Source organism: Vidua macroura, chromosome 2 (genome assembly GCF_024509145.1).
Source record: "Vidua macroura isolate BioBank_ID:100142 chromosome 2, ASM2450914v1, whole genome shotgun sequence".
NCBI classification, from domain to species: Eukaryota; Metazoa; Chordata; class Aves; order Passeriformes; family Viduidae; genus Vidua; species Vidua macroura.
This window is the reverse complement of record NC_071572.1, coordinates 61,875,058-61,899,855: the sequence shown is the minus strand read 5'-3', so window position 1 is coordinate 61,899,855 and position 24,798 is coordinate 61,875,058. Positions and strand designations below refer to the sequence as shown.

Sequence of the window (24,798 nt, the reverse complement as noted above, 5' to 3'; positions counted from 1 at the left end):
TCCCTCTGCTGTGTTCAGTATCACAAATAACTTGGGTAGTATCTTGCAAAATTGTTGACTGGATTTACCATGTGCTACTCATTCTGTGTTCTTCATTGCAAGGGTGCTTTCCTAGCTTGCTTCTTCATTGAGAAATTTGTTCTGGAAACAGTTACATGCAGGTGTGCTGGAGCTGGAATGAGCTGGCTGAGATGAAATGATGAGAATAGAGTGTATAAAATAACCACAGAGCTTCCTGTCCATAAGCCTCTCAGCACATGTCAAAATAGAAGTGAGAAATACCAGTATTTCTGTAATGTATCTGAAAGCTCATCAGTATTTTTTTAAGACTCGTTTTCCTGCAATTTTTAAGCTTCTTCTGAGCAACTGAGACTTGACAGGGGAAAAAAAGAATCCCTATTTTTCCTGACTGCTTGGCAAAGGGCAGTTTGCTGCCAGAGCCCCTCACCTGAGCACTTAGGCCAGAATGAGCAGTGGCCCTGCTTTGAAATTTGCTGTTTCCTATTATTGCCCAAGGGATGCAAGCTTGGCTTGGGGTAACCCGATACAGCCTGTTGTTGCAGGAGGGTTGGGACCTCCGGCGTGTCCTGGTGTCCGTGTTTCCCATCTATAATCATTACAACAGGCCCGATGCTGTCACAACAGGGAGAGCTGCATAGTTACTGGCTGTTCCAGCCAGCGAGTGCTGGGCTTTAGGAATGGGGTTGCCTGGCCAAAACTCTTAGTAACAGGGAGGATAGCAGCGTTGGAAGAGTAAGGGAAGAGGCTTATAGGGTCTGGCAGGAGTTGCCTGGAGGGAAGAAGGCTTTGGATAGTGGTAATTATGTCGACCGTTTGGGGTTGAAGGATGTCTGAGAATCTGCTGGACCTATTTTGTGGAAAATAGTAGTTTGCAGTTGCTGCCCCAGGCTCCGTTATTTCAGCAGCTCATCTCATTACAGAAGAATTCTGAGGAAAGCTGCACTGGGAACCTGGGAATAAGCCACCCAACAAAGGCAAAAGCGTTCTCTTGTTTGGGTAGTGCTTGGAAAGGGCTGGCTTCAGACAGGTTCTCCAGCTCAGAGGTCTGAATTGCGGGTGATGTGCACGTGTGGTGCATACAGCCAGGTAATCTCTCGGTAGCCCTATAAAACTCTGGGTGTGTGCAACCAGTGTTGAATTTTCATACAGTGCAATGGCTTGCTGCAGGGAAAGCTGAGGCAGTGCATTGCCTGGCCTGTTTTGCTTGATCCTTGTTATCACTTGCTGTTGGGCACAGGAAGTGTTGGGGTAGCTGCCGTACAAATCCTCCTTGCAAATGTAATGCCAGGGAGAGCTGGGAAAGCAAATCTGTCTGTGGTGGTTCCTGGAGAGGGAGGCTGAGGACGTTGGGTTTTTTGGCTTTCTTTTTAAATACTACTGTAGAAGGATTTCCTAGGAATCAGAAACTAGATCATTAGTGCAGATACTAATGTCAAGCATGGAACTCTCACAGTGGTCTTTTTTCCAGCAAAATTTTCAATAGACTTATGGTAAGCAATTTTTTTGTTTCTTTAACAATAGTAACATGAAACTACATAAATGCTTTACCTCTTAAAAATGAAAGGATATTTTAAAAATCCATCTGAAATAGAAGTTACCAGAAGCTATGCATACAGTAAAATAAAATGAATATAACTTCCTAACAGTTGATAAAAGGTATCATAGAGATCTAAAAATCCTTCAGAAATTAAATGTTTTTCACAACTTGAGGCATATCAAGTCAAAATGGCATGGTTACTCTGAGTCTCAAGTTTGAAATGTTGGTATGAATCCATAGGGAATTTGAGTAAACTGGTAAATAAAGATTTCCTCCACTCTGTGCATTTGGCAGATGTTGTATTTTAGATGTGATGCCTCTTTTTTTCTGTTGATCCTCTTAAAATTGTGTTTTTCAAAATGTGGACTAATTCTCTCAAAAGGAGGAATTACAGTTAACAAAATGGAAAAATCTAAAAAAGTCAGGAATGTGTGAGTTCATGGAAAATCTGTGCAATATTTTGCAGCTTGGTAGGAGTATAGCGTAAGTATGAAGTGAAACAATTAGTGATTTACGTAGTGAGATCACTGGACGCGTGTACATACAAATGGAGTGTAGACACAGAAACCTCAAAAAAAATTTAAAAGTACATTTCACAGAAATGAATAGTTAGTTATATAAGATGTCCTAACACTTATTTATCATTGCAATGTAGAAAGATAAATTCACATTTGATCTTGCACTGTAATTTATTTATTACAGTTTATTATCTCTAAGTGGTAGATGGACTTCACATGGACTTTAATCCTTCACTCTAAAACAAAAAAAAAAAAACCCCAAAGCAACAAACAAACAAAACCCGAATCCAAACAAAACAAAAAATCCCAGCAAACTTATTTTAACTATACTTTAGCTCACATGTGACATTCAGTGCTATTATCTTTTTCTGAACTAGGAACGACAGCGGCTTGAGACAATCCTCAATCTGTGTGCCGAATACTCCAAATCTGACAGCAACCCTGCTGCAGCTACTACAGTTGCTGATGTTCAAAAAATTAACAAAGAACTCGAAAAACTTCAACTCTCTGATGAGGATTCCGTGTTCGAAGACTCCCAGATGAATCTGGAAATGAGGTTCAGAAGCCACTTGAAATCCTCTGCCAGCGACTCAGATTTCTCGGAGCTGAGCAGCCACAGCCGTGGCACTGCTGCTTACCTGCCCTCGTGGGGGCTGAGGGCTGAGGAGCACTTCAGCGAGAGCACCAAGCCTCCACCTTTTGCTGCTTCCAGCTTCCTGAAGGACGCCCCCGAGTCATCCTACCTAAGCATCACACCAAAGGTAATGCTCTGTAGGAGGGGACAGTGTAATCCAGGCTTGAAATCCTCCTCTAGGAGTTCGCTGTCCTGGCAAGGGCCACAATTACGCTGGCTTAGGTATGAGAATTAATCTCAGAACCCATACAGCTTTATAAGCCATCAAATGTAGAAAATATAGCCAGCAAAATGTAGGAGCCAGCAAAGGATTATTCTATATCTTGTGGAAGCTAATGGTACTGGAAGTTGGTTTGTTTTTTTAGTGGGATGTACTGTTCAGGAAGAGTTTAAAGATCTTCCAAAGGAGAAAGATTTGCTTGAACAATTATAGCTACTTAAATAAGGTTTCCAGAACCCTGCTTATCATCCTGCTGAGATGTAGGAGGGAAGAGATGCTCTGCTGTTTTCTCCCAACCTGAGACTCTTGTAAGAGGACTATGTTTTCTCACACTCACATGGAAGGTGAAGAGGAGTTGCCTGAGCCAAATTTACTCTCCTGTCTCTTTCCTGGGGTTGGACCTGAGCCGCTTGCCAGATCAGCTGTTGTCTCTTGGGGATGATGCAGTGGCAGCAAGCCTTCTGCCCCTCCAAGCCAACTGCTGCCTTTAATAAGCTGCATCTCCTTTCCTGTGTGCTTCTCACTGCTGTTTCATTACCAAAAGGAAGTTGTCCTTTAATAAAGGAGCTAACAGCATTCCTAACCATTTCCATGCTGGTGCAGCAGCAGCCTCCTCCTAGCTGTGCCAGAGCAGCAGTGTAGCAAATCCCAGTGGCAGGCAGTGTGTTAAATAACTGGACTGAAGAGCTGGAGTCAGGAGTGAAATGAGACGAAGCAAAGCCATAAAAGCAAGTTTCTGTTTAACAAATTCGTACCTTCAAAATACTTTGTCTCTTCTATTTACTGTTTTTTACACACTGTATGATCTTCAGCATGGTTATATGCCTCAGGTGAATTGTAATTAACCTTTGCTACACTCACAACTTGAGAGTCAGTAGTGTGTGTGTAGAAGAAGAGAGAGGTGTGATAGTAACACATTTTCATTTTCAAAGGGTGATCTCTCTGGAATTCTGTCTTCTGAGTCTTCTGCTGTGAAATTGTACTGAACAGAAACATGCCATCATGGCTTGACTTGGTCTTTCCACATTGAAAAGATGGTAACACATTTCACTTGCAAGTTGTTGTGGTCTAGCATTTCTTTCCCATTTGTTGCTTTCTTCATGCAAGTCAGAGATCCTATTTAAAATCCTTATTAGGAAGTTGAAATCAAAGATGTTATGTCAGCATTATCCAAACAGAAGACAGGACAAAAAGAAGCTTTGCTTCTAGGACTACTATTGCTAAGTCAAGGAATACCATTCATTCATTCATTGTAAAGGGAGTTCTGTTAAGCCCTGAGAAAAGCACCAGCAAGCAACTGCGTTAATGAAGTGCAGCTTGTTTTTAAATACTGAGCTCAGATTTGTTCAGGATAAAATGCCTGCTCTCAGAGTAGCCATTCAGTAGCTGAACTCAGCCTCTCTTGAGCAAGGCAATGTGGCCCAGAGATGACTGCAAAGCCCTGCACACAGCCCACCTCTAATGCTGGTTGGGGATAATGACCCAGCAGCCTTCCCAGAGGAAGTGGATTGGAAACCCCTGGGGTCACGTGAACATGAAGAATGCATTTCAAACTCAGTACTTTTTGATGTAGTGTTGGATGGTGTAAGATCACAGGTATTTTCTTCATAATCCTGTTTAAGTGTTGACACAGGTATCAAGTAAGGAAATGGCAATGAAAAGAGGCGCATTAAGGGTGCCACTTCCTCAGTGCTACCTGGAGAGATGGAACCAACTTTTGTTCTTATTTTACAGAAGCCGCGCACCTTAATGGCTGGTTACAAAAATGTCCTATCCTCCTTCCTGGCCTGTATTAAATGAACAGCTGAAATTTACATAAAAAGCATCTTCATCTGTCTGTGTTATTTTTATAAGTGAAAAATTGGATTTTCACAGCCTAATAGCACAGCATATAAAGTATTCTCAAAGGTTAAGTTTTAGTAATTCCTTTAGAATGAATAGTTTTTACTGTTCAGTATAGTATTTATTTCCAATGCCTGGAAGTAAAGTATCATGTTTGTTTCTCTTGTACGCTTCCTAAATATAGAAATAGCAATATAGTAGATAGGAAATATGTAATGGGTTCAAAACTAACAGTGCCATACTTGTCTAAAATAAAAACCATATGAAAGGGGGCAGAAAAGACAGTTTGCTTCTTTTTCTAATGAACCTCTTGTGATGTGCAGCTGCAGATACCAGAATGCACCAGTGAAGAGCAGAAAAGGCAGGAGCTTGGTCGACTGGAGGAGGAACGCATAGTAATAATGAATAACTTGGAAGAACTTGAGCAGAAGATCAAAGATTTAAATGATCAGATGGACGAATCCTCAAGAGAGGTATGAAAACATGTTTTTGGTTTTCAATGTCTTGCCTGTCTAGCAGAAGTCTGATGGGTTCAGCAAGTATAACATGAGGGAACTCATGGATGTGTGTAGCCTTCATATTCTGTGCTTTTTCACCAGAATCACAAACCTGGCAGTCTCCTGCTATAAAGGGTATTTTTCTCCAGCTGGTGGATACTTATGATGCTTGGATTAGCCTTCCCCAGCTCTAACCATTACACTCTGAAGTGGAATTGGAACAATCTTGCTTGCTATAATGGTCACTCAGTTAATCCAAATACCTTGTGTCACTTGGGAGCTTTATGGTGGTATCTCCTGTGGCTGTTTAAAGAGAAAGGAAGTGAGACAACTTCCTTTCAATCCTCCTTGGCTTTGCAGTGGAAAGGGTAGGTTGGCACCTTGTTGATTTCTGGAATCTCACAGTTGCAAACTAAGCTGGCCAAGCATTTGGGTTGTGCCTGCTCCAATTATCAGCAACAGGAAAGAAACAGCTGTTCCAGAAGGGTTTCCTACAGAGCCTGGGCACAGAGACAGTATTGTAACAGGAGGAAGCACAGAGAAGAGTTAGGAAACAAAAAGTTTTGGAAAAAAGAATCTTCAAGCTAAAGTTGGTTTGGACTTTATTTTGCAGTATTTTGTGTTGCAATTTTACTTTTTCTCAAATTTGTGACCTCTTTGTAACTTTTGTGGCAGAAAAAACTTATGGGATTGTTTTTTTCCCCTCCCCTTTTAAAAAAATATTTCTCTCTTGTGAACCAACTCATTCACCTCCCCCCTGAAAATAACATGTATCAAGATTTCTTCTGAATCTGGACTGCTTCTGAAAGATGTTTTGTGTTCCTAGTTGGATATGGAATGTGCCCTTTTGGATGGGGAACAGAAATCTGAAACAACAGAGCTGCTGAAAGAGAAGGAAATATTGGATCATCTAAACAGAAAAATAGCTGAACTGGAGAGAAATGTTATTGGTGAAAAGACAAAGGTAATTCAGTTATTGTAGCCTGCTGTGTGCTCTGTTCCCCTTGATTTTCAAAATATATTTATATGGTTAATATTACTGGAACTTATTTGATGAAATACTGCCTGTAAGTAAATTTGCTTGATAAATATGGAAGGAAAATAATTGTTTCACCATCATTTCCCTTTCACAGTATTGTTTTCCAAGGTATGATTGACAAGCAAAATACAGTAAGCTAAAATAGAAAGACCTGACCTACTGTGAAGATACTTTTATTAATAAAAACACCCCATATAGGACTTGTGTTATCTGTTGTTTAAAAAAACAGTATTAATTGAACTGTTCCAGTACCCTCCTTTATATAATTTGGGGGAAAAAATTATCTTCTCAGCAAAGGAACAAAATTAAAAAGGCTGCAGTTTTTATCTATTATCATATAGAATATATAAGACATCCATCAAATATGTAATTTTAAAGTCATTATATTGTTTTGTTTGCTGACTGACAATTTAAGTACTGTAGAACTCTGTAATTAAGTCTCAGAAATTAATTAGTTTTGATATACACTCACATACTTAATTGCTCTCAACTACACAAGAAATAGATAGGCATATATTTCCAAACTAAGATAGCAGTGTCAGAAGATTTTAAGTGCAGAAATGGAAAGGGCCTGCAAATTAAGTTGCATCACTCAAGTCAGGGAGTGCTGGTTCCCTCCAGAGGGCTCTTTGCTGGCCTCTTCAGGCATGCAGTTCCCTTCTCCACAGGGGATGTGCCATGGCCAATAATACCTCAAGGTCAGGAAGTTTTTCCTAGGATTTCAGCTGACATTATTTCCTTATAAAATTTCATCCTCTACCTCATAATTTAGGCCTGTCACTTGTGCAATTGCTCTAGCTAGTCTCTCTTTTTTTCTTAAACTTTCCAGAAATATCTTCTGCATTTTTTGCTTAGAAAAGCTGCATGTTTTTAGCACTTCCACAGTTCCCCTTCAGTTCACATTTTGCAGCTTGCATTGTTTTATTCTGAGCTTTCTGTCATCGATTTCTGCCTGCCCTGCCAGGAGCCTGGCTGCTGTTTTGTGGCTCTGCTTATCAAGCCTGTGTCTAGACAGTGCACATCCAGCTTGAGTTTGAACCTCCCTGAACTGCACTTTTCCTTGTGCTTGTGTACCCCTCGCTGATGCTTCAGCTTTCAGTGTTGCCTGTGGTCACATTTTAAGGTGCCTACGGGACATGTTTCATACTTGCTTTTTAGCAGAAAGATGAGTTTAAAGTGGGTATCAGTAGACAGGGTGTGCTACCAGATGCCCTTCAAAAGGATGCTGCTGGAAGTTTTGGTTGGTAAGTGGTAATAAATAAGACATTCAGAAATTCAAGAAATCTTTTGTCTTTTTTATTGGCTTTCCAGTAGCTTGAAAGTTCAGTTAAACTAATGGAAGTTATTGTAAAATCTGGAGGAAATTTAAATTTCCTTGCAGCTTGTTAGTGTGTAGGTAGCAAATGACAGGTCTAGTTTAAATTTTCAGTTGAAATGAAACATGGAAAGCTGCCTATAAAAAGCACTTTTTGTTTAAAAGGCAAGTTCACTCAAAACATTTTTTTCAGTATGAGGCATGGCACTAGTCAGATCAGCTACAAAATTTTAGTTGTATTTTCTTTTGTGTTCCTCTTTGTTTTAAACAAAAAACCAAACCCAGCTGTGAGTGTGTGCTCTAAATGTCAAGCCATGGCTCAGTTAATACTGAAATTATCTTTGCAGGAATACACTCATCATTCTTTTTTTTTTTTTGGGGGGGGGGGGGAATATGTCTGAAAGCATTGTATAAAAGTGGAAGTTGAAAATAGAAATGGGAGATGGGCTTCTACAAAGGGAGTAAAATATAAAGGGACAGTTGAAGTGTTCTGGGGAAGGTAGTGTCAGCCAGCAAAACAGATGGCACTAATCCTGTCAACAAATAAAAGTTCTGGCTGGCTTGAAATGGTAGCATTTTTTAAAGCTTCATTATTGTATCTGTGTTGAAGTTCAGCCATGCAGATCTGATGCAAGATAGTCAACATCTGGCCTCTGTAGTTTTAGAGGATCAGCCCCCACCCACAAAAAGGGGGCTCAGGTGGAGCTTGATAGGTCGTCCCTTTTGCTGAAATAATTTGAAATTTGGGACAGAATTAAGGCTTGGGTTTTGACCAGGAGTTTCCACTTTGCTGATGGTACTTTTTCTGTTATGTCTTGCTAAAACAAGTGTCCCAGTGTCCACAGGTTGGTCACAGTTTCTATTAGTTGACTGAATATTTCACCCCTGCTGATATCTGGAGTCTTGGTTTTGGTGGGGCTTCAAGGCAAGAAGCTGTTGGGGTCCCATATCTCGAACAGTGGTTACATTTCTGCCAGAGTAAGGGAGTGACATCTGAATACACCACATGGTGTTGGTTTTCTGGAGGTGAGAGGGAGAGCTCATTTCACTTGTGAAATGATGGTGGGGGCATTAGTGCTCTATATGATGGCACTTGTCTCTGGAGCAACTTGAGCATCTCATGGAATTTGCCACTGATCTTGGCACCTGTTTGACAGGAAACTCCTGCCTGCTTGAGTCTCAGCCTTACCCATGCACCTGTTTGAAAAACCTGTGAAATTCTTAAAAAGAGAGATGATAAACTACAATCTCATTTTTAGGCCATGTTATGTACTTGAAATGAGCTGTTTATAGAAGCTCTTGTACTACCTTCTACCTAACTATTTGGGTTTTTTTTAAATTATTATTTTTTTAAATGCCCTGTGCACATTTCATTTAGGTGATGACACAAACTTTTGCCAACTTTGCAGAGTATTAAAGCCACAATTTTTAATCCTTGCAAGGCAAAAGAGTTGACTGGTAAACATACTGGAAGTCAGAAGGCAGGAGTGAGTTCAAGTTTGGGCTGTCAGTGTGCTCTTTGCTGTGGTGCAATATCTCTGTGTCCCAGCCCCTTGTTTGTAAACCAGGGATGTATTTTGTGAGTGGGTTTGTACATTAAATGTTAAGCTGCATGCTGGTCTCATCCGAGTCCTGTGCTCAACCCGCTCAGGTCATGAAGAGGGACTAATGGGGGGAGAGGACAAGTGAACCAGTGGGGAAGATGGTGTAAGTGCACACCCTTGGGTGAGTTGAAAGCATTTCCCTTGCCTTTGTGATTCTGCCACCACACACATTGTAAGGAGTGAAACAACTTTTGTTGGTTTACTTGGGTTTTGAAAATCAGAGCTATGGGTGATTGCAATTCCAACAAGATGACAGAACCTTTCAGCACCCCTGCAGGACTTGGCATAGTTCTGATGTGGTACCTGGCCTGTCTGGCACTGACAAGTGCTGTCAGGACTCAGTTGTCCTGGCTGGAGTAGCTACTTCCAGAGCTGTTTCACATGCCCTGTGCTTTCAGCTATGCTGGAAACCATGCCTAGGATATGGAGAAAAGTACAACTTTGCCTCCTTGCCTGGCCTTCTTAAAAACAGCTTACAATCATCTTCCTTTCCCCTTCCTTTCTCCTTCCTTTCTCCTTCCTTTCTCCTTCCTTTCTTCTTCTCTACAGAAAAAAATGACGACCTACATATGTGAATACCAGTTATTTAAGCTATTAATCACGAGTTCCATTTATGCAGAGAGAGCCCTGATAAGTCCTTGCTAACACACTTTGACAGATACAGCTTGAAGCTCTCTGGGAAAGAGCTTAGTTACAGATCTTGACAAAATTACTTTGAGCACAGCCTGCTGTAGAGCGAGCTGAGCTGGGCAGTAGCCAAAACGAGCAAGCAGATGAAGCTTTTCCCTTTTCCTGCCACCAGGGCCTAGCTCCCTGTAGTTACCATGGCAGTACTGTCAGTGTACAATAATGGTGCTGTTGTTTCCAGTGGAACAGCACCTCAGGCCCAGGGTGCTGTTTATATTTATGACTTCCTTCTGATGAACCCTTGCTCATGAGACTTAGATCAGGACTGATGTTTGTCCATAAGGAAATTGGAGAAAATTGTATTTGCCTGATTGGATGTCATCCAGCTCTGCAATGTACTTTGTTTTCACATAGTGCCTCAATAATCTGTGCCATCTTAAAACATGCAGTCCAGCATACGTGGAGAAGGATGGTTAATGATTCCCCACACCCTGTGTCTCCAAGTAAAGCATGAGGCTGAAAGTAACAGCATAGCCAGAGAAAGAAAAAATAGATCAGTAAGCATGAATAAACAAGAATAACTGAAAATTAGTAGTGAATTTAGCAGATGTGCTGTGGGAGGTAATCACAGCTAAATGGGAGTTTTGGGAGACCATCTCAAAACAAGTATTTATGCAAAAGTTGAGACTCTTAAAAAAGAGAGGGAGATTATTCCTTTTCTTCTAGAGGATCTTTGCCTTATGTCATGGAGAAATATGTACTCTGGAACTCCTTTATCAACCTGGGTTTCCTGTCCCTCTTCAAGAGCAGAAATCAGGAGCAGCTGGCAGGGGATAATTCACCTTTTTTGGAATACGTTTAATTTTGTCCACATGCTTTCGTGGAAATATTTTTTCAGTCATTAACAGAGTATCCCAGACATGCCAAAACATTTGAAGCTCAGCCTCTGCTGAATTTGTACTGCAAAGACTTGCAAGAATAGAGGCAAGGAAAGAGCAGCTGTCTGATGAGCCATCAGCAATCAAAGTTAAATATACTGGTTGCATCTCTCCTCAATCCTTCCTCTTCTGATGCAAAATTCCCACTGCTGGATTTTACTCTGAAGCATGTGACAAATTTATGTCTTATAGCATAGCCTCTTAAATATTTACTGGTCATATTCCAGTTCAGCAATATGTAAGCAAGTATTTTAAAAGGATGCGCTACCATGTCCATAACATTATCTACCTCCTTAAGACACAATGCACAAGATTAAATGTTTAGAGGAATACTTGCATCTGCTGGATATATCCACATAAGTATATACTATAGAGAGAACACTAACGACCACAAAGAGGGTTACAAAGACTCAAGGAGAAAAACCTGAATTAATGAGCTTTCTTTTGAAACATTCATATCAGAACGAGTTATACCCCTAATGGGAATCCTCTTACTGTCATCTAGATATTGAAGACTATAAGAATTTGAATTTTCTAACTTGAATGGTTTCTTCTGGTGGTTTGCATGATTGTTTCCTCATTTACACTCCTGAAGGAACAGTGCTCTAGAATCACAGGCTTTCTTTTGTTCCTCCATCTGTTCACTGGGACAACACATTGCAATGGTCAGAGAATGAGCTTAGAAATTCCAAAATACTTGTGTTGCCTTAGTTGTTGTGTTGTCTTAATGTATGCACCTATTGGGATTTTTTTACTTGAAGCAGAGGGATTGCTTACTCTGATTTAAAATTCTTTTTAACAGTGCATCTGAAACAAAACTATTGAGATCTCTTGTATAGATGCCATCACTGAATACAAACTGTTATATAATAAATTAGTTACCACTCATACAGAAAAAAGAACTATTATGAACAGCCTTCTTCTGTCTTACTATGCTCCTTTTCATATGCCTGGCATACCTGTTATTTTCTTCTCTTGATTGCTTTTGTCATGAAACTGACTAGGATTTAGTGACAAAGAATAAAATTGTGGCAAATTTAATGAATCTGTTCTTAAAGAGATGGAGGAATGCAAGAAAGAGTAGTCAGAAAATACAGAAAATTAGCATATACAGTTTGCACAGGAGACTGTTTTATTTCAGTGGGATTTTCTGGTCAGTTTTATGCAGTTACATTTCTCAGAAACCTGTGAGACTTGTGAGACTAGCTGATTCCATACTAACAGGGACTGACTGAATGTGCATGTCAGAAGTTTAGTGTGGGTTATGAGAGGTTGCTACCTTAAAACGTGATTATTTATAGGTGAGTTGGACTGAGGAAGATCCTGGAATACTTCAGACTAGTTCATGGAAAGTATTAGAAGTGAATCATTCAACTTGGGTATTTTCTTTCATTTGTCTTGTAGGCTTATTTACAATTTCTGTCTGAAACTAACAATTACCTTGGGTTTTGGAGGGGGACTTTTTGTTTGTTTGGGGGGGGTCTTGGGGTTTTTTTGTGTTATTTTGGAGGGCAGGGAGATTTGGAACATTGGTGAGTGAGCTCAAATCACCTAGCCATACAATTTATTTCATAGTGAGCTGATAAAATGATGGGGTTCTTACTTGTCTGGGAGGGTTTTGTCCAGTTTTTAGCTGGGTTTTTAAGAAGTTTTCTCTATTTCATCCAATTTACTTTAATTTCTTCAGAGTTTCTATGAGTTTATGTAGGAAGGTTGGTTCAGAGGGCACGTGTCCATGCAGCCACATGTTAGTCTACAATTTTATCCAGCCAGCCTGCATGCAATAGCAAACTGGGATGAAAGACAAATTAAAAAGCAGCAGTTCTTTACAGAAAGGGTGTGGAAAAGCACTAAGGCTTAAAGTAGCAGTATTGATCAGGCATAGGGCATCTTCAACCACTGGAGATGGCACTGAAGCAATTTGTTTCTCCTTCTTCCTGTTGTTCCCATTCCTGTCAGGGCTACGATTGCCTTTAATACCATACTTTTCTCTCCTCTCTGTCATGATCATCTATGAGATGTATTGTGTATATATAGTCTTTTTGCCCTAAAATCAATTCTACCAGATCTAAAGATTGATTTCCTTTTCTGACCCATGTTGATCACTTATGATCAGTGTTCATACCATATGTTCTCTGCTGACATCCCATCTCTGCCTTTGGAGACTGTGTCACATGTCAATTCTTTCTACTGCTCTCCTTCACAATTCCCAGAAGTCCTCCTCCAAAACTGATCCAAGCATTGCCCCAAGCATGATCAAACCCCAAGTCAGTCCTGCTTTGTATTCACGCTGACTCCAAGTTCGTTCATAACATGCATGTAGAGGCAGACAATAGGCCAGGTTGGGCAGTAGCCTAAGACCAGATGTTGCACTTGTTTTCTCTGGAAATAAGATGTTAAGAATTCAGCCAGACTGCAGCTGATGTGCCTCTGGCGTCCGTGCTGGGGCTGTCTGCAGAGAGGTATTAACCAAGTCCCAGCTCCTGCGGTTAAATGAGGATGAGCAGCAGGAGCATGGGTTCTGTTCTCAGCCAGCCACCGGCTGCTCTGGAGTAAACAGATGTGGAGTCAGCCACAGACCTGCCTCAGCTGCATCTTGCACTTGGCTTGCAAGGTTACAAATCTTTCCCCTTCTAGAAGAACTTGTCTTGATTCACTTACAGAAAACATTGTATGAAAAACTTCTCATTCACTTCTCTCTTCTCATTCTCATTCAAATTAATTTTTTTGTGAATTAAATGGACTTCACCAGTGCACAGCCTGAGACGTCAGCAAACTTAACTCCACAGCTGCAAAACATGTAATGCTGTCATTGCTGAAAGTGATATTTCCTGTTAAGACTGTACATTTTGCAGGGAGCCAGTTTGGTGGGATGCTAGCACTTCCTATGCTATAAATAGACCAGATGAGTGTTGCTTTCAATCTCAAAGGAATACATTTCTAATTTCTTGAGGCATGTAACAGTATCTCCAGCAGGATTCTCAGGACTTTATCCTTGCTGATGATGTCTCCTCACACTCGAGGTTTGACTTGCTTGTTGATGAATGAGCATGCTTATAGCAGTGCATAGACATTTAGAGAGCTATTTATAGCTTCAGAGGCGCTGCAGCTAAGGTCAGAGAAGTCCTTGCTGCATTGGATGGCTAGGTGGGCAGAGCAGGCAAGTGTGAAACAAGGTGGCAGACTGTGGGCTGAATGTTAAATGGACAGCAGAGTTTGTGAGGAGGGGGACTACCAGTTTATTCATAGCTTTCCTTCCGTATATTGGAAGTAAGGATGATTCAGCAAATGAGGCTTCTTGGGAACAACGGTCCAGAGGTGACATCACAGGAGTTGCATGCTTCTCTCTTATTGTGCAGCTCCCTTGTGTGATATTCTCTGTTATTTCTGAAGCCTGCTGCTGCTGTTGTAAGACAGAGGCTAGTACAGGAAGTTCAGGTCATAGAATATGCTGGCTCAGTTGCTCATTTTCACAAGCTTAATAAAATGTATTTGTGTTCAGCACAACGTTCATCTGATTGTATGAACTGAGAAGCTGCACATGTAAATGAACATAATGGAGCTGGGACTCTGGTTGATGTTGGACTTGAATAAAAATTCTTCCTGTTGTTTTTAGATACTGGGAGAACTGAATCCCAGCCCCTGGTCCCACTCAGAGATAAAACCATAAAGAAAGCAGGCAGCTAATACATGTTTATTGCTATGCCTCTGCCATGCATAGGGTTTGAGAAACATGTCAAGCATAGCAAAGAGGAAGTTTTCCCACAGTTTGAAATGGCAAGTACTGTGTACTGAAAGACATTCCTTCTCTATGGCAAAGGGTGATGCAATGTCCAATCATACAGCACCTGCTATAACACACATTTGATTTCAAAATTAAGTAATAGTTAGGACTGGAAAAAGTGGAAATGAGTAGATGCTGTGACAGAATTCAACTGTTTTTGGAGTCATCAGAATACTGCTAATTTTTGAGTATTAAGGAGAGCTAGAGACGATCTGGAAGGAGATGCATTATCACAGAAAAACAAGTAGGAAAAGAGAGCTGTACAGGTGTGATGCTAGAAGGTAGCAGAGAGCCTGTCTTCAGGGACTTACTTGATTATTTATACCTGGCATATCAGGCATAAATTGTTTTTTCCAGTTATTAATTGCTGAATTGGAGAAAATGCATCTGCCATTTTGGCCAGTGAAAGGCATTGAAAAAATGTTCTGTGCTCTGATTTATTGGTTCCCAAACTTTGGTCCATAGATAAATCACAGTCTACAGGCAAGCTTTAAGTGATGTACAGCCAGTCTTTTGAGCAGTGTTGCACAGTAAATTATGTAGTATTTGATTACAAAGATTAAAAGGTCAAAGGCTTTGGAGGGTGAGAAGCAGTGTTCTGAGTACTGCTGCTTGAGTGGAACAAAAGGAAAGCTGAACTAGTTGAAGGAGACCAGGGAAGCTGTCCCCTGTGATCCCCACAGACAGTTTGCAGTTCCTATATCCTGAAGCAAATTTGCTGGATCACTTGGTGTTTCTGCTGCAAGAGGATTTCCTGGCGCCGAGTTATTTCTTTATAATACTCTGTCTCATTCTGGCTTTTTACTGCTTGCTAAATGTACTTATCTGTCCAGAGCCACACAGGCATGAAATTGATTCTCCTGGGAAGGTCCATTTCTCCCTCATTGCCAAACTGCAGTCATTTTCCATCTACTTTGCTTTCTAAAAGCTATGCTTTCTCTCTCAGCTTCATCAGTTACCTCACTGACATGGCTACAGTTCCCTTATTTATTTTTTTTTACATTAGGTGAGACAAGTGTTTGGGTGGTGGTCTTTAACAGCATCATCCAGGCACAGGCCCAAAGCACAGTGATGAGGGAGAGAATTAATCACCGCACTAAAATGATGAATGTTTTGTTTTGCTCCTTTTGCATCCCACCCCTGCATTTCAACTAACGAGGTTTCTGTCTCTGGCCTGCGTTCAACTGTTTAGTAAGGTTTTGCTACACATTGTCATAATCACTAACAACTGCTTGGGTTTGAAGGTAATTGTCTTTATTTTCTGGTTCATGCTTCAGGAAAAATTAAAACTTGATGCTGAGAGGGAAAAACTAGAGAGGCTTCAGGAGCTTTACTCCGAGCAGAAGACGCAGCTTGATAATTGCCCTGAGTCCATGAGGGAACAGTTACAGCAACAGCTGAAGAGGGTCAGTAGCAAGTTTCAAGATTGCACTAATTTTTTTATTTTGTTGATTTTTAATTTTCCTTTTTTTGTGTAGCCAAGTGTAACATTTTCTCTTTCAAGTATCCAGTGTCTGAACATGGTTGCAACTTCAAATTGTAATAGTCTTGAAGGTTGTGGTTTGGGCTTTTTTTGTGAAATGCTTGTAATAGATTATGTGCATGATTGCAAACAAGTAAAGTGCAAATGAGTGGATTAGAAATTATTTGGTGTTGAATGTTTCTAAAGCTTTGGGTCACTTGCCTATAATTAGCCCTTTAGGCCTGCTGGGTGATATGGAAGCTGTTGTGATGTTTAGATGGATGGTGGAACATCATTCTTTGCCTGCGTGAGCAAAGACAGGAATTGGTCAGTAAATTCCCATCTCAGTGAAGCTATTGATAGCTTATTTTTTTCAATATATAACTTAGCTGTTTAGTTTGAAAAATTAATTTTGAAGATTTCACCACTTACTAAAATAGGTTTATTTTGTTCTATATTTTCAACAGTGTCACACTGGTATAAACAAACTTTTCATAAAGTCTAATTGCAACATGATTTTAGTTTGTATTATTTGTAAGCAAAAAAACTAGAATATTGTCAGTGAAAGCACCCTTAGTTTCTGTGAAAAAATCTTAGCCTTAAGTATGTTATACAGCACATACAGTTAGCTTTAGTGGATGGGGGAAATAATTTTAAAAGCAGCAGTATGGGAAGCTCAAGAGGCCATCTAAAAGTTAAATATTTTTTTACTGTCTTGGGTGTTTGTATCAGGAATAAAGGCTGTAATAGCAATAATGAAAAAAAAACTTTTCTGCTTTATAGGAAATACTCTTTAGATGTTGTTTTATTTGCAGAATTCTATTTTTTTTTTTTTTTTTCAAAGAGCAAAATAAAAAGCCCAGCTTTGGAAACAACAATGTTTGATTCTCAGTTGGTACAGAAAGTTTGCTAGTTTTGAGACACTTAAAGATTTTTGTGTGTTATCTTAAAAAAAAAGGGGGAATATTATGTAATGTTTCATACATATTAAAAGGAAAGGAAGCTTTTCCTCTGCAGTCACATGCTTGAATGTATTAATTAATGAGCTGCTGCAGTCTTGTTGCTGTGGGATGGTAGTAAATCTCTTTTCACTATTGACCACCAAGATGCTTCTAGAAATCTGTTTGGTTAAATTTTTTTATTTTCTATTTTTTTAATGATTTTTGTTCTTTGCAAGTTATCTTAATAATGATTTTGGATTTGAAAGTGGGACAAAACTTGAAATGTGGGCGTGTGGTTAAATGTCCAGTTAGTTTTATTGCATATTATTCCAGGCCAGTTGTAGTGGGAGTTTGCTGTGGCTGCTGTGGTCAATGCAGTAGAAGTTATCACTGAATTATTGCCCAGTAGCTCTCAAACTGATCTCAAGTGTGAGAGCAGTCATGAAATGATTGTAAGTATTGTACCCAAAATAGAGAAAATGTCTTCCCCAAAAATACCTGGGGCTCCCAACAAAAGAAGGACACAGACCTGTGTCATTGAGTTCAGAGGAGGCCACAAAGATGACCAGAAGGCTGGAGCACTGTTCTTGTGAGGAATGACTGAGAGAGCTGTGTTCAGCCTGGAAAACAGAAGGCTCCAGGGAGCCCTTACAGCTCCTTGCAGTATCTAGAGGGGTTTTGTAGGAAATTGGAGAGGCACCTTTTAAAAGACCAGGTAGTGATAACCCAATGGCTTTAAACTGCAAGAGGGGAGGCTCATATTAGATGTTAGGCAGAAATTTTTACTCAGAGGTCAGTAAGACACTGGAAGAGGTGGCCCAGGAAACTTGTAGATTCCTCATCCCTAAAAGTGTTAAAAGCCAGGTTCGATGGGACTTTGAGCAACTTGGTCTAGTGTAAGCTTCCCTGCCCATAGCAGAATTTTGGAATGAGATGATTTTTAAGGTCGCTTCCAACCCAAACCATCCTGTGAAATACCTGAGTCTGCAACATGTTCTGTTGTGCTACTTTACTGACAACAAGGAAGGCATGAAGGAGACAAATTCCCTTGTGATTCTCTGGGGCTTCTGTAATTTGTGCTCAGGGGAATCGGCAGCCAATTTCACATTAGCAGCTGGCTGCAGGGTGGGTCTGGAGTTTGGGTTGGGGTGGGCAGCTGACATTCTTGCTTCCTTGTGCCTGGAACGCATATACACTTTCCCTGTTGGGCAGGAAGTGTATTTTAAATGCCCCCAGTTGGCATTTTCATCATCAGTTGCCTTCTCTGAAGTCTGTTCTACTGCCTCAGTAGTAATTATTGTTGTATACAATAGGCTGAATTTACTGACTTTGATGGCCCAGGCAAAGCCCTTTTGGTTTTTTGGGGGATTCTGAAGATGTCTGGCTAGATCTGTATTGTAGGTAACTGCTTTCCTGTAAATTTTAGCCCACTCCTTTGCTTTTGATCTCTTCACTATCTCCTACAAGTGAAGAGCACATCTTTGGAGAGTAAGGGGAAGATGTTTGTATTCCGTGTAGAAACTTGGATTCCTCAGTTTCTACATCCTGTGTCTTTCTCTGGTACACTGGAACCTGCTTTTCAATTCCTTTAAGAGACCTATCTTAGTAGTAGCTTATCTTGGCCGCTAACCTTTGCCTTAGGTTGAAATAAGAAAAGGAACAAGTTTGCATTCCTTCCAGGATGTAGGTTTTCTTGTGTAGCAAGTCATGTACAATGTGCTTGTTTTAGAGAGCCTTACCATTTACTAATGCTGCAATTATTGAATACACCCTTTTCTTCAGTACTCTGAAACTTCTAAGCAGGAATTCTTGTTATGAATGCACAGATGTTGCAGGAGGAAGATTAGCATTCATTTCTTGTGCTGAAATGCACCATGAGTTTTATCTCATCATCCCTAAGTGGAAGGCAGGTGTGTTCTTATTTCTTGATTCCGTTCTGCAGCATTCAAATTTTTCTTTTTCTGACAAAACATGATATCAGTTCAGGGGAATGCATAAAAAGTGGGCTGATACTTTTTGTCAAGTACTGTCTGTACCTACTGGCTAGTGTGGATGACTAGAGTCCTTAACTGCACAGAGAGCAATTTTCAGCAGTTAATTCCATGTGCAGTTCTCCAGAGTACTGGTGCAATACTTTGTCCTTTTTGGTTGGAAAGCAGATGTCCTCTGACATGTGCAGAGGCATGTGACAGCCTCACCAGGTAGATTCAGGCTTTGGTGGTGTCCCAGCCAGGCTACAGCAGAGCCCAGCCAGCTTGGGAGGCTGCACTTGCTCTGAGTGCTGCAAAAGAGCTCCCTCACAGTGCAGGTCCTTCTTAGCAAGAGGCACAGTAGGAGAGATGGAGAAAGCAACATCAATATAATAATTAGCCCTGTTTACTCACTTATTATGAAAGAAGGTCATTAAAAGTATTGAGATCCTGGTGAGACATGTTGTAGGAAATATATAAATATAATTTTTGTGTTTGTTTGTTTGGACACCACCTCTACTGTGGTGTCAGCGAAAGCATGATTATGTTTTTTTATATTACCTTTTTCTTTTTTTCCTTAAGGATGCTGATATTCTGGACATAGAAAGCAAACACTTTGAAGATTTAGAATTTCAGCAGCTTGAACATGAAAGCAGGTTGGATGAAGAGAAGGAAAATCTGACACAACAGCTCCTGCAGGAAGTAGCTGAATATCAGCGCAGCATTGTCAGTAGAAAGGTAAAAGCACTAACACTCGATTAATTTGTTCTTTGTTGTTGAGCATAAGGGCAAGGAACTGGATCTACAACCTGCCCATCTGCAAGAAATAATGCAAAATGTTCCTCTTTGAAAGAGTTTTTGAAGCAGAGTAAAGACAATGGTCCAGTGACATCCCACATAGATCAAATAATGCACTTATCCAAGAAGAAAGAAATTAATAACATTTCATGCCCTGTTTGCATATTTCATGTGACAATCAAACCCTTTAATTTGCTCAAAAAAAGTACCAACATTTTTTTTTCCTCTTTAAGAAAGGAGATTTGTACTCTCTGGACAAAGCTGCAGTTATTTTAGGCTTGGTTTTTGATTTTGCTGTTAAATGGTTTTGCTAAAATAATAGTAGAACACCAAATTAAGAAAATACAGTAATTTTAAAAATTAGTTTGAAAGATCCTATCTCAATCAATTAATACCACTTTTTTCAGAAATCAGAGGTTGGATCTCTAAACCAGTTCTATTCAGCATATGGATGCTTGTCACTATATTATCAAAGAATACATGCAATTATTCTTTTGTCTCCTGAATAAGTATTCTCTCTGCTGTCTAATTCATATTTAATTATCTCCTTCAGAGCTGTGAGCTGTCTTGTACAAACTTATTTTCCTGCTTTTTAGTCATGCATATTAATAAGTGAACTTTCACAAATAGGATCTTTGCAGGTTGTCTTGAGATTTGAAAATAAATCACATAAATTGTGATTTTCTTATATTAGGAAAAGATTTCTGCTCTCAAAAAACAAGCCAATCATATTGTCCAACAAGCACAAAGAGAACAAGATCATTTTGTAAAAGAGAAAAACAACTTAATAATGATGCTGCAAAGGGTAAGTATTTTTGTCTTTCAATCATTTTTAGCAATAAAAGAGCATTTCATAGAATAAAAGAATGTAGAGCAGAAAAAGAGCATCAGTTGTGCGGAAGTTGGTAATAATGTGACAGACATTCACCTTTAAAAAAAAAAAGAAAATCTTTTGCAGTCAATCAGCAGACGTTCTTAAGAGAAAACACTACTGGCATCTTATAATCAAGAGTGTTTTAGAGGTGCCGTCTTTGCCAAGGACTCAAGCAGAGACACCCACTCACATGCTGAAGCTGGAAGCCTGTGTTCCCTGTGTGGCTACTGGGATTGTGCACAGAGTGCTCAGATTTTTTGCTTGTAGTAGCCCCTGCAAGGCCATGAGATGAGCTACTTCACATCAGCTAATATCTGGTTAATAAGAAGCTGGCATGAACCCTTCACATCCCTTTTATGTTCTGCTCTTAATCATGAAAGAAACCATGTTTAGCTCACTAAGCAGAATCGTCATTTTCAAAACACTGAAGGAGCACTTACTTGTTTTGGCTGTGGTTGTTAAATAAAATTTTCCATTTGCTTTTTGTTCTATACCTCCATTTTTTGTTCAGTTTTGTTCTAAAAGGATGAAGGTGAAGCTCTGCTGTTTCAGTCTTCTATCCCAGTGTGTTTCTTCACACAGTTAAGGAAATGGCTAACATTTATTTTCACTACATGGCTGTTGGTATTTAATATAAAATGTCTGGTTTTAACAGGAAAAAGAAAATCTCTGTAATCTGGAAAAGAAATATTCCACACTTTCTGGAGGAAAGGGATTTCCTGTCAGTCCCAATAGTCTGAAAGAGGTAAAGAGTTTCTCTGCTTTTGACATTACCATAACTAACTTTTAATAATGCTTCATACAAAAGCACTTCAGTATGTAGTATTTAGTGAAGTCCTAGTCATCAAATCTTTACAAAGTAATTTTATACCATTTTTTAAACTTATTCATAGAAGTCTAAATTCATTACTGAGCAAAAATAGCTTCTCTTGACATTTTTCCAAATGTAACTGGTATCGTTTTAATCTCTTGCTGTGGAGAAATTATTGGTTTTATGTGTGTGGAGTGTGTGTTTATATCTAATTTTCTCAAAATAGACAATTAAACCTCATTGAAGTGAAGGAGAATGAGATCTGGGAATAACTGTTCAAATACAAATACAGTTCGGTCTTATTTTTGCACTGTAGATTTTATCATTGCCTCGCCTCCCTCATTCTAAAGCTCTTTACTAAAGCATGACAAATGTACATTTTGTTCTTTTTAAAAAACATTGATTTGAAGACTTCAAGCTATTGTAGTTCTAAGATATGTATTGAGCTACTTATTTCCCTTTTTTGAACAGTCAGAGGAAGCAGAAAATTTAGCATTTAAAATACACTGACGCTTCCTTAACTTCTGCTTAAGAGTTCTGACTGAACTTGCTGGATCTGCTTGTATTGAAGCCCTGACCAAGGTCTGCCACATCTAATGATGTAGGTGTCACTCTGGGAAGTTGGGCTCTCAAAGTCTAAAGCAACCACAACCTTTCAGCACCTGAAAACTGGGGTCTGGTTTATCTGATCTCCAAGTTCCTAGTGTGCAGTTTCACATGTCAGTGGGATTGAGCACCTTTCCTTGCTTGCTTAGACTTTCAGTGTCCTAGGTTGTGTTCTGACCTGGACATCTGACCTCCCACCAGGACATCTGGCAAGTCTAAGCTTCATTTTCTTCCTTTTGAGATGGATTTACCCATTCTCTCACTAGAGAGTGGGTGCTATCTGGTTGGTTTTTTTCGCATACACTTCATGGCTTGTTTACTCACATACTTCAAAATGCAACTACATTAAGTGAGGCTACACTCTTTTTAATGAAATGGATTATTCAGTGGTGTCAGTCTGATCACCGCAGTGAAGTCAGTCAGGACTCACTCCAAGGCAAATAAGAGAAGGAACAGCAAGGGTCTGTTTCATCCTCAGTGTTTCCATAGGCTCTGTCCTACAAAAGAAGTACCTTTGCCAGATGCCATGTTTGTCTTGGTCCAGTTTAATTTTTCTCTGACTGTCCTGGCACTTTTGAAAATCAGGCACCAAGGGCAGGCTTACAGAGACTGCTGGCATAGCAGTTCATTTCACCATAGCGTTGCTCATGCATCGGTTGAGTCTGTGGTCCAACGTTTGCCAGCCCCCCTCACCACATTTGTAATCCTCTGCCATCCACTGTGAGCTGACTCACAGCCTGCACAGCAGGAGAGTAACACTGCCTCATGTAAAGAAGCCAGGATGCTTATCCCAGTACTTAAATAAGCAAAGAAAATCAATGCTGTTTAAAAGTTCAGTATTAAAAAAATTACTTGGATGACTAATCTGACTTGAAACCATTTATTTAATTAAATGTAACTGAGGTCTGAGCTAGTGCACAGCTTACTTAGTTTTTTATCCCCCTTCTAAATCCTCACTGGCATTGTGAGTCAGAACTGAATCTTCTTCATATAAAGGTGAAAGTGTTTATATCTTTAATATTAACACAATATTGTATTGCGGAATTGCTGAATTTTAGTTACTGATAAACTGCTACTACAAGATGGTTAAGCAAGTTTTATGTTAACTCACACTGGATTCTATTTTACTAGTTACATGCTTTGAGAGATAAACTTTAGTAAGTTTCCTCAATTAATGGGTCATCAAATAAAATGAGATTTAAGATTTGCCTCCCATTTGCAGAGCACTTTATTCACTGTATGACGCATAATTTTACAGGATTGTCTTATATGCTTGAAATAACTGATATCATACTAATAGATAATAATGTTGGTATTTCTCTTCAAGTTGTCTTCTATGATCATTGGTAAATTTAGGCATTTCTAAAAATAAGAAATAGCAGTCTGTGGCTTCTCTTACGGAATTGCTGAAGTATGCACACTGGTATATCACTATGTTGGTGCAGTAGTAGAAACACAGCCCTTGCCACACACTGTCAGTGTGAAAGCAGCTTTACATCTTGATTTAAAAATAATAATATTTTTAGCTCATCTGTATGGCATTGCTTCAACAGTGATTTACTTTTGTATAGCCTTGTTTTCTATGGATAAGAAATTAGGACATTTGACTTCATACAGCCTGGTATCCTATGCACAATAGATTAGAATCCATATTTTGTTTTTTAAAAAACATTTGTGCAGTTAACACTGAAATACATGCAATAACTACATTTTGCTGTCATATCTTAAATCTGCTTGCATAAATCTTCTCAGCAGGCAGCAGCACACTGATGTTCCTACCATCCCTCAGTCCATCACTTTCTGTATGACTGCTTAATTAAAAAATTTAATAAAAACGAAATTGTAATGGCTGCAGGCTAACACTAACAGCATCTTACCTGGTTCTTCTGGTAACATATAAAAGTTAGAAGTTTGCATCTTCCAGATGATGCAAATGGAAGATGTGTTAGTGTAATTTATGAGAATGGCTTGTCCTTATAGAAATTCTTCCCAGTTCTGTAAGTCATTTTATTTACTCAATTAGTCTAATATTTAGGCAAGAAACAAATCAGACTATTTAATTAGAGACAAAAAAAATTAAGATCTCAGAATAAGATTTATTCTTCCATTTCACCCAATCTGCTTTCCTGAGAAAGAGCTACATAATTTCTGAAGGGCATTTGAATTTTAGTAAAATAGTTTGGACACTTAATGTGTCCATTTTGATTACACAAATGTTTTTGGAATTAAATTAAGAACAATTTTCAGAATACAAGTATTTAACATTCAAAAATCTTGATCTTTTTATTTATGATTAAGTATTTCAATGATAACAAATATTTGGCTGAATCACCCTAAACTAACTTGCATTGTAGTGGATACATTAATACTCTTGCATGTCTTTTGGCTTTTGCTCCTTTTAACTTCTGAATTCCTCCTTTTAGGGCTATATCAGTGTAAGTGAAATTAGTGAGCTGTATGGCAATTCCACGAATATATCCCCTTCCACTCAGACCCCCTCAGATGTTGAAGCAGTTGCCACTGAGCCTTCCACGGCTGTGCTGACGAGCCAGCCACAAAATATAGAGGTTTGTTTGAGAGACATTTCCCTTTGTTTGCATTGTTCTTTCATGGCTGCCTTTTTTTTTTTTTTTTTTTTTTTTTTTTTTTTTTTTTTTTTTTTTTTTTTTCTTTTTTCTTTTTGGTAATTCAACATGTAACAAACTGACCCTAAAGGAAACTGCCTCTGCCAGTTACCAAGTCAGATAACAGGTTAACAGT

At 39.3% G+C, this 24,798-nt stretch overlaps 1 protein-coding gene across 4 annotated transcripts in view; it reads left to right on the top strand.

The window, feature by feature from the left end:
• PHLDB2 (pleckstrin homology like domain family B member 2) overlaps positions 1–24,798 on the top strand; it is a 60,334-nt gene that overhangs the window by 15,658 nt on the left and 19,878 nt on the right. For 2 of the 4 annotated variants that reach the window (XM_053971514.1, XM_053971513.1), the window contains exons 4-10: positions 2,454–2,837; positions 5,096–5,245; positions 6,096–6,233; positions 15,854–15,982; positions 19,532–19,687; positions 20,442–20,552; positions 21,277–21,366. In XM_053971514.1, coding sequence (XP_053827489.1) covers positions 2,454–2,837; positions 5,096–5,245; positions 6,096–6,233; positions 15,854–15,982; positions 19,532–19,687; positions 20,442–20,552; positions 21,277–21,366 — 1,158 coding nt within the window. Of the gene's footprint in view, positions 1–2,453; positions 2,838–5,095; positions 5,246–6,095; positions 6,234–15,853; positions 15,983–19,531; positions 19,688–20,441; positions 20,553–21,276; positions 21,367–24,461; positions 24,606–24,798 lie in introns of all 4 variants that reach the window. The other 2 variants (XM_053971510.1, XM_053971511.1) reach the window with 2 other exon arrangements.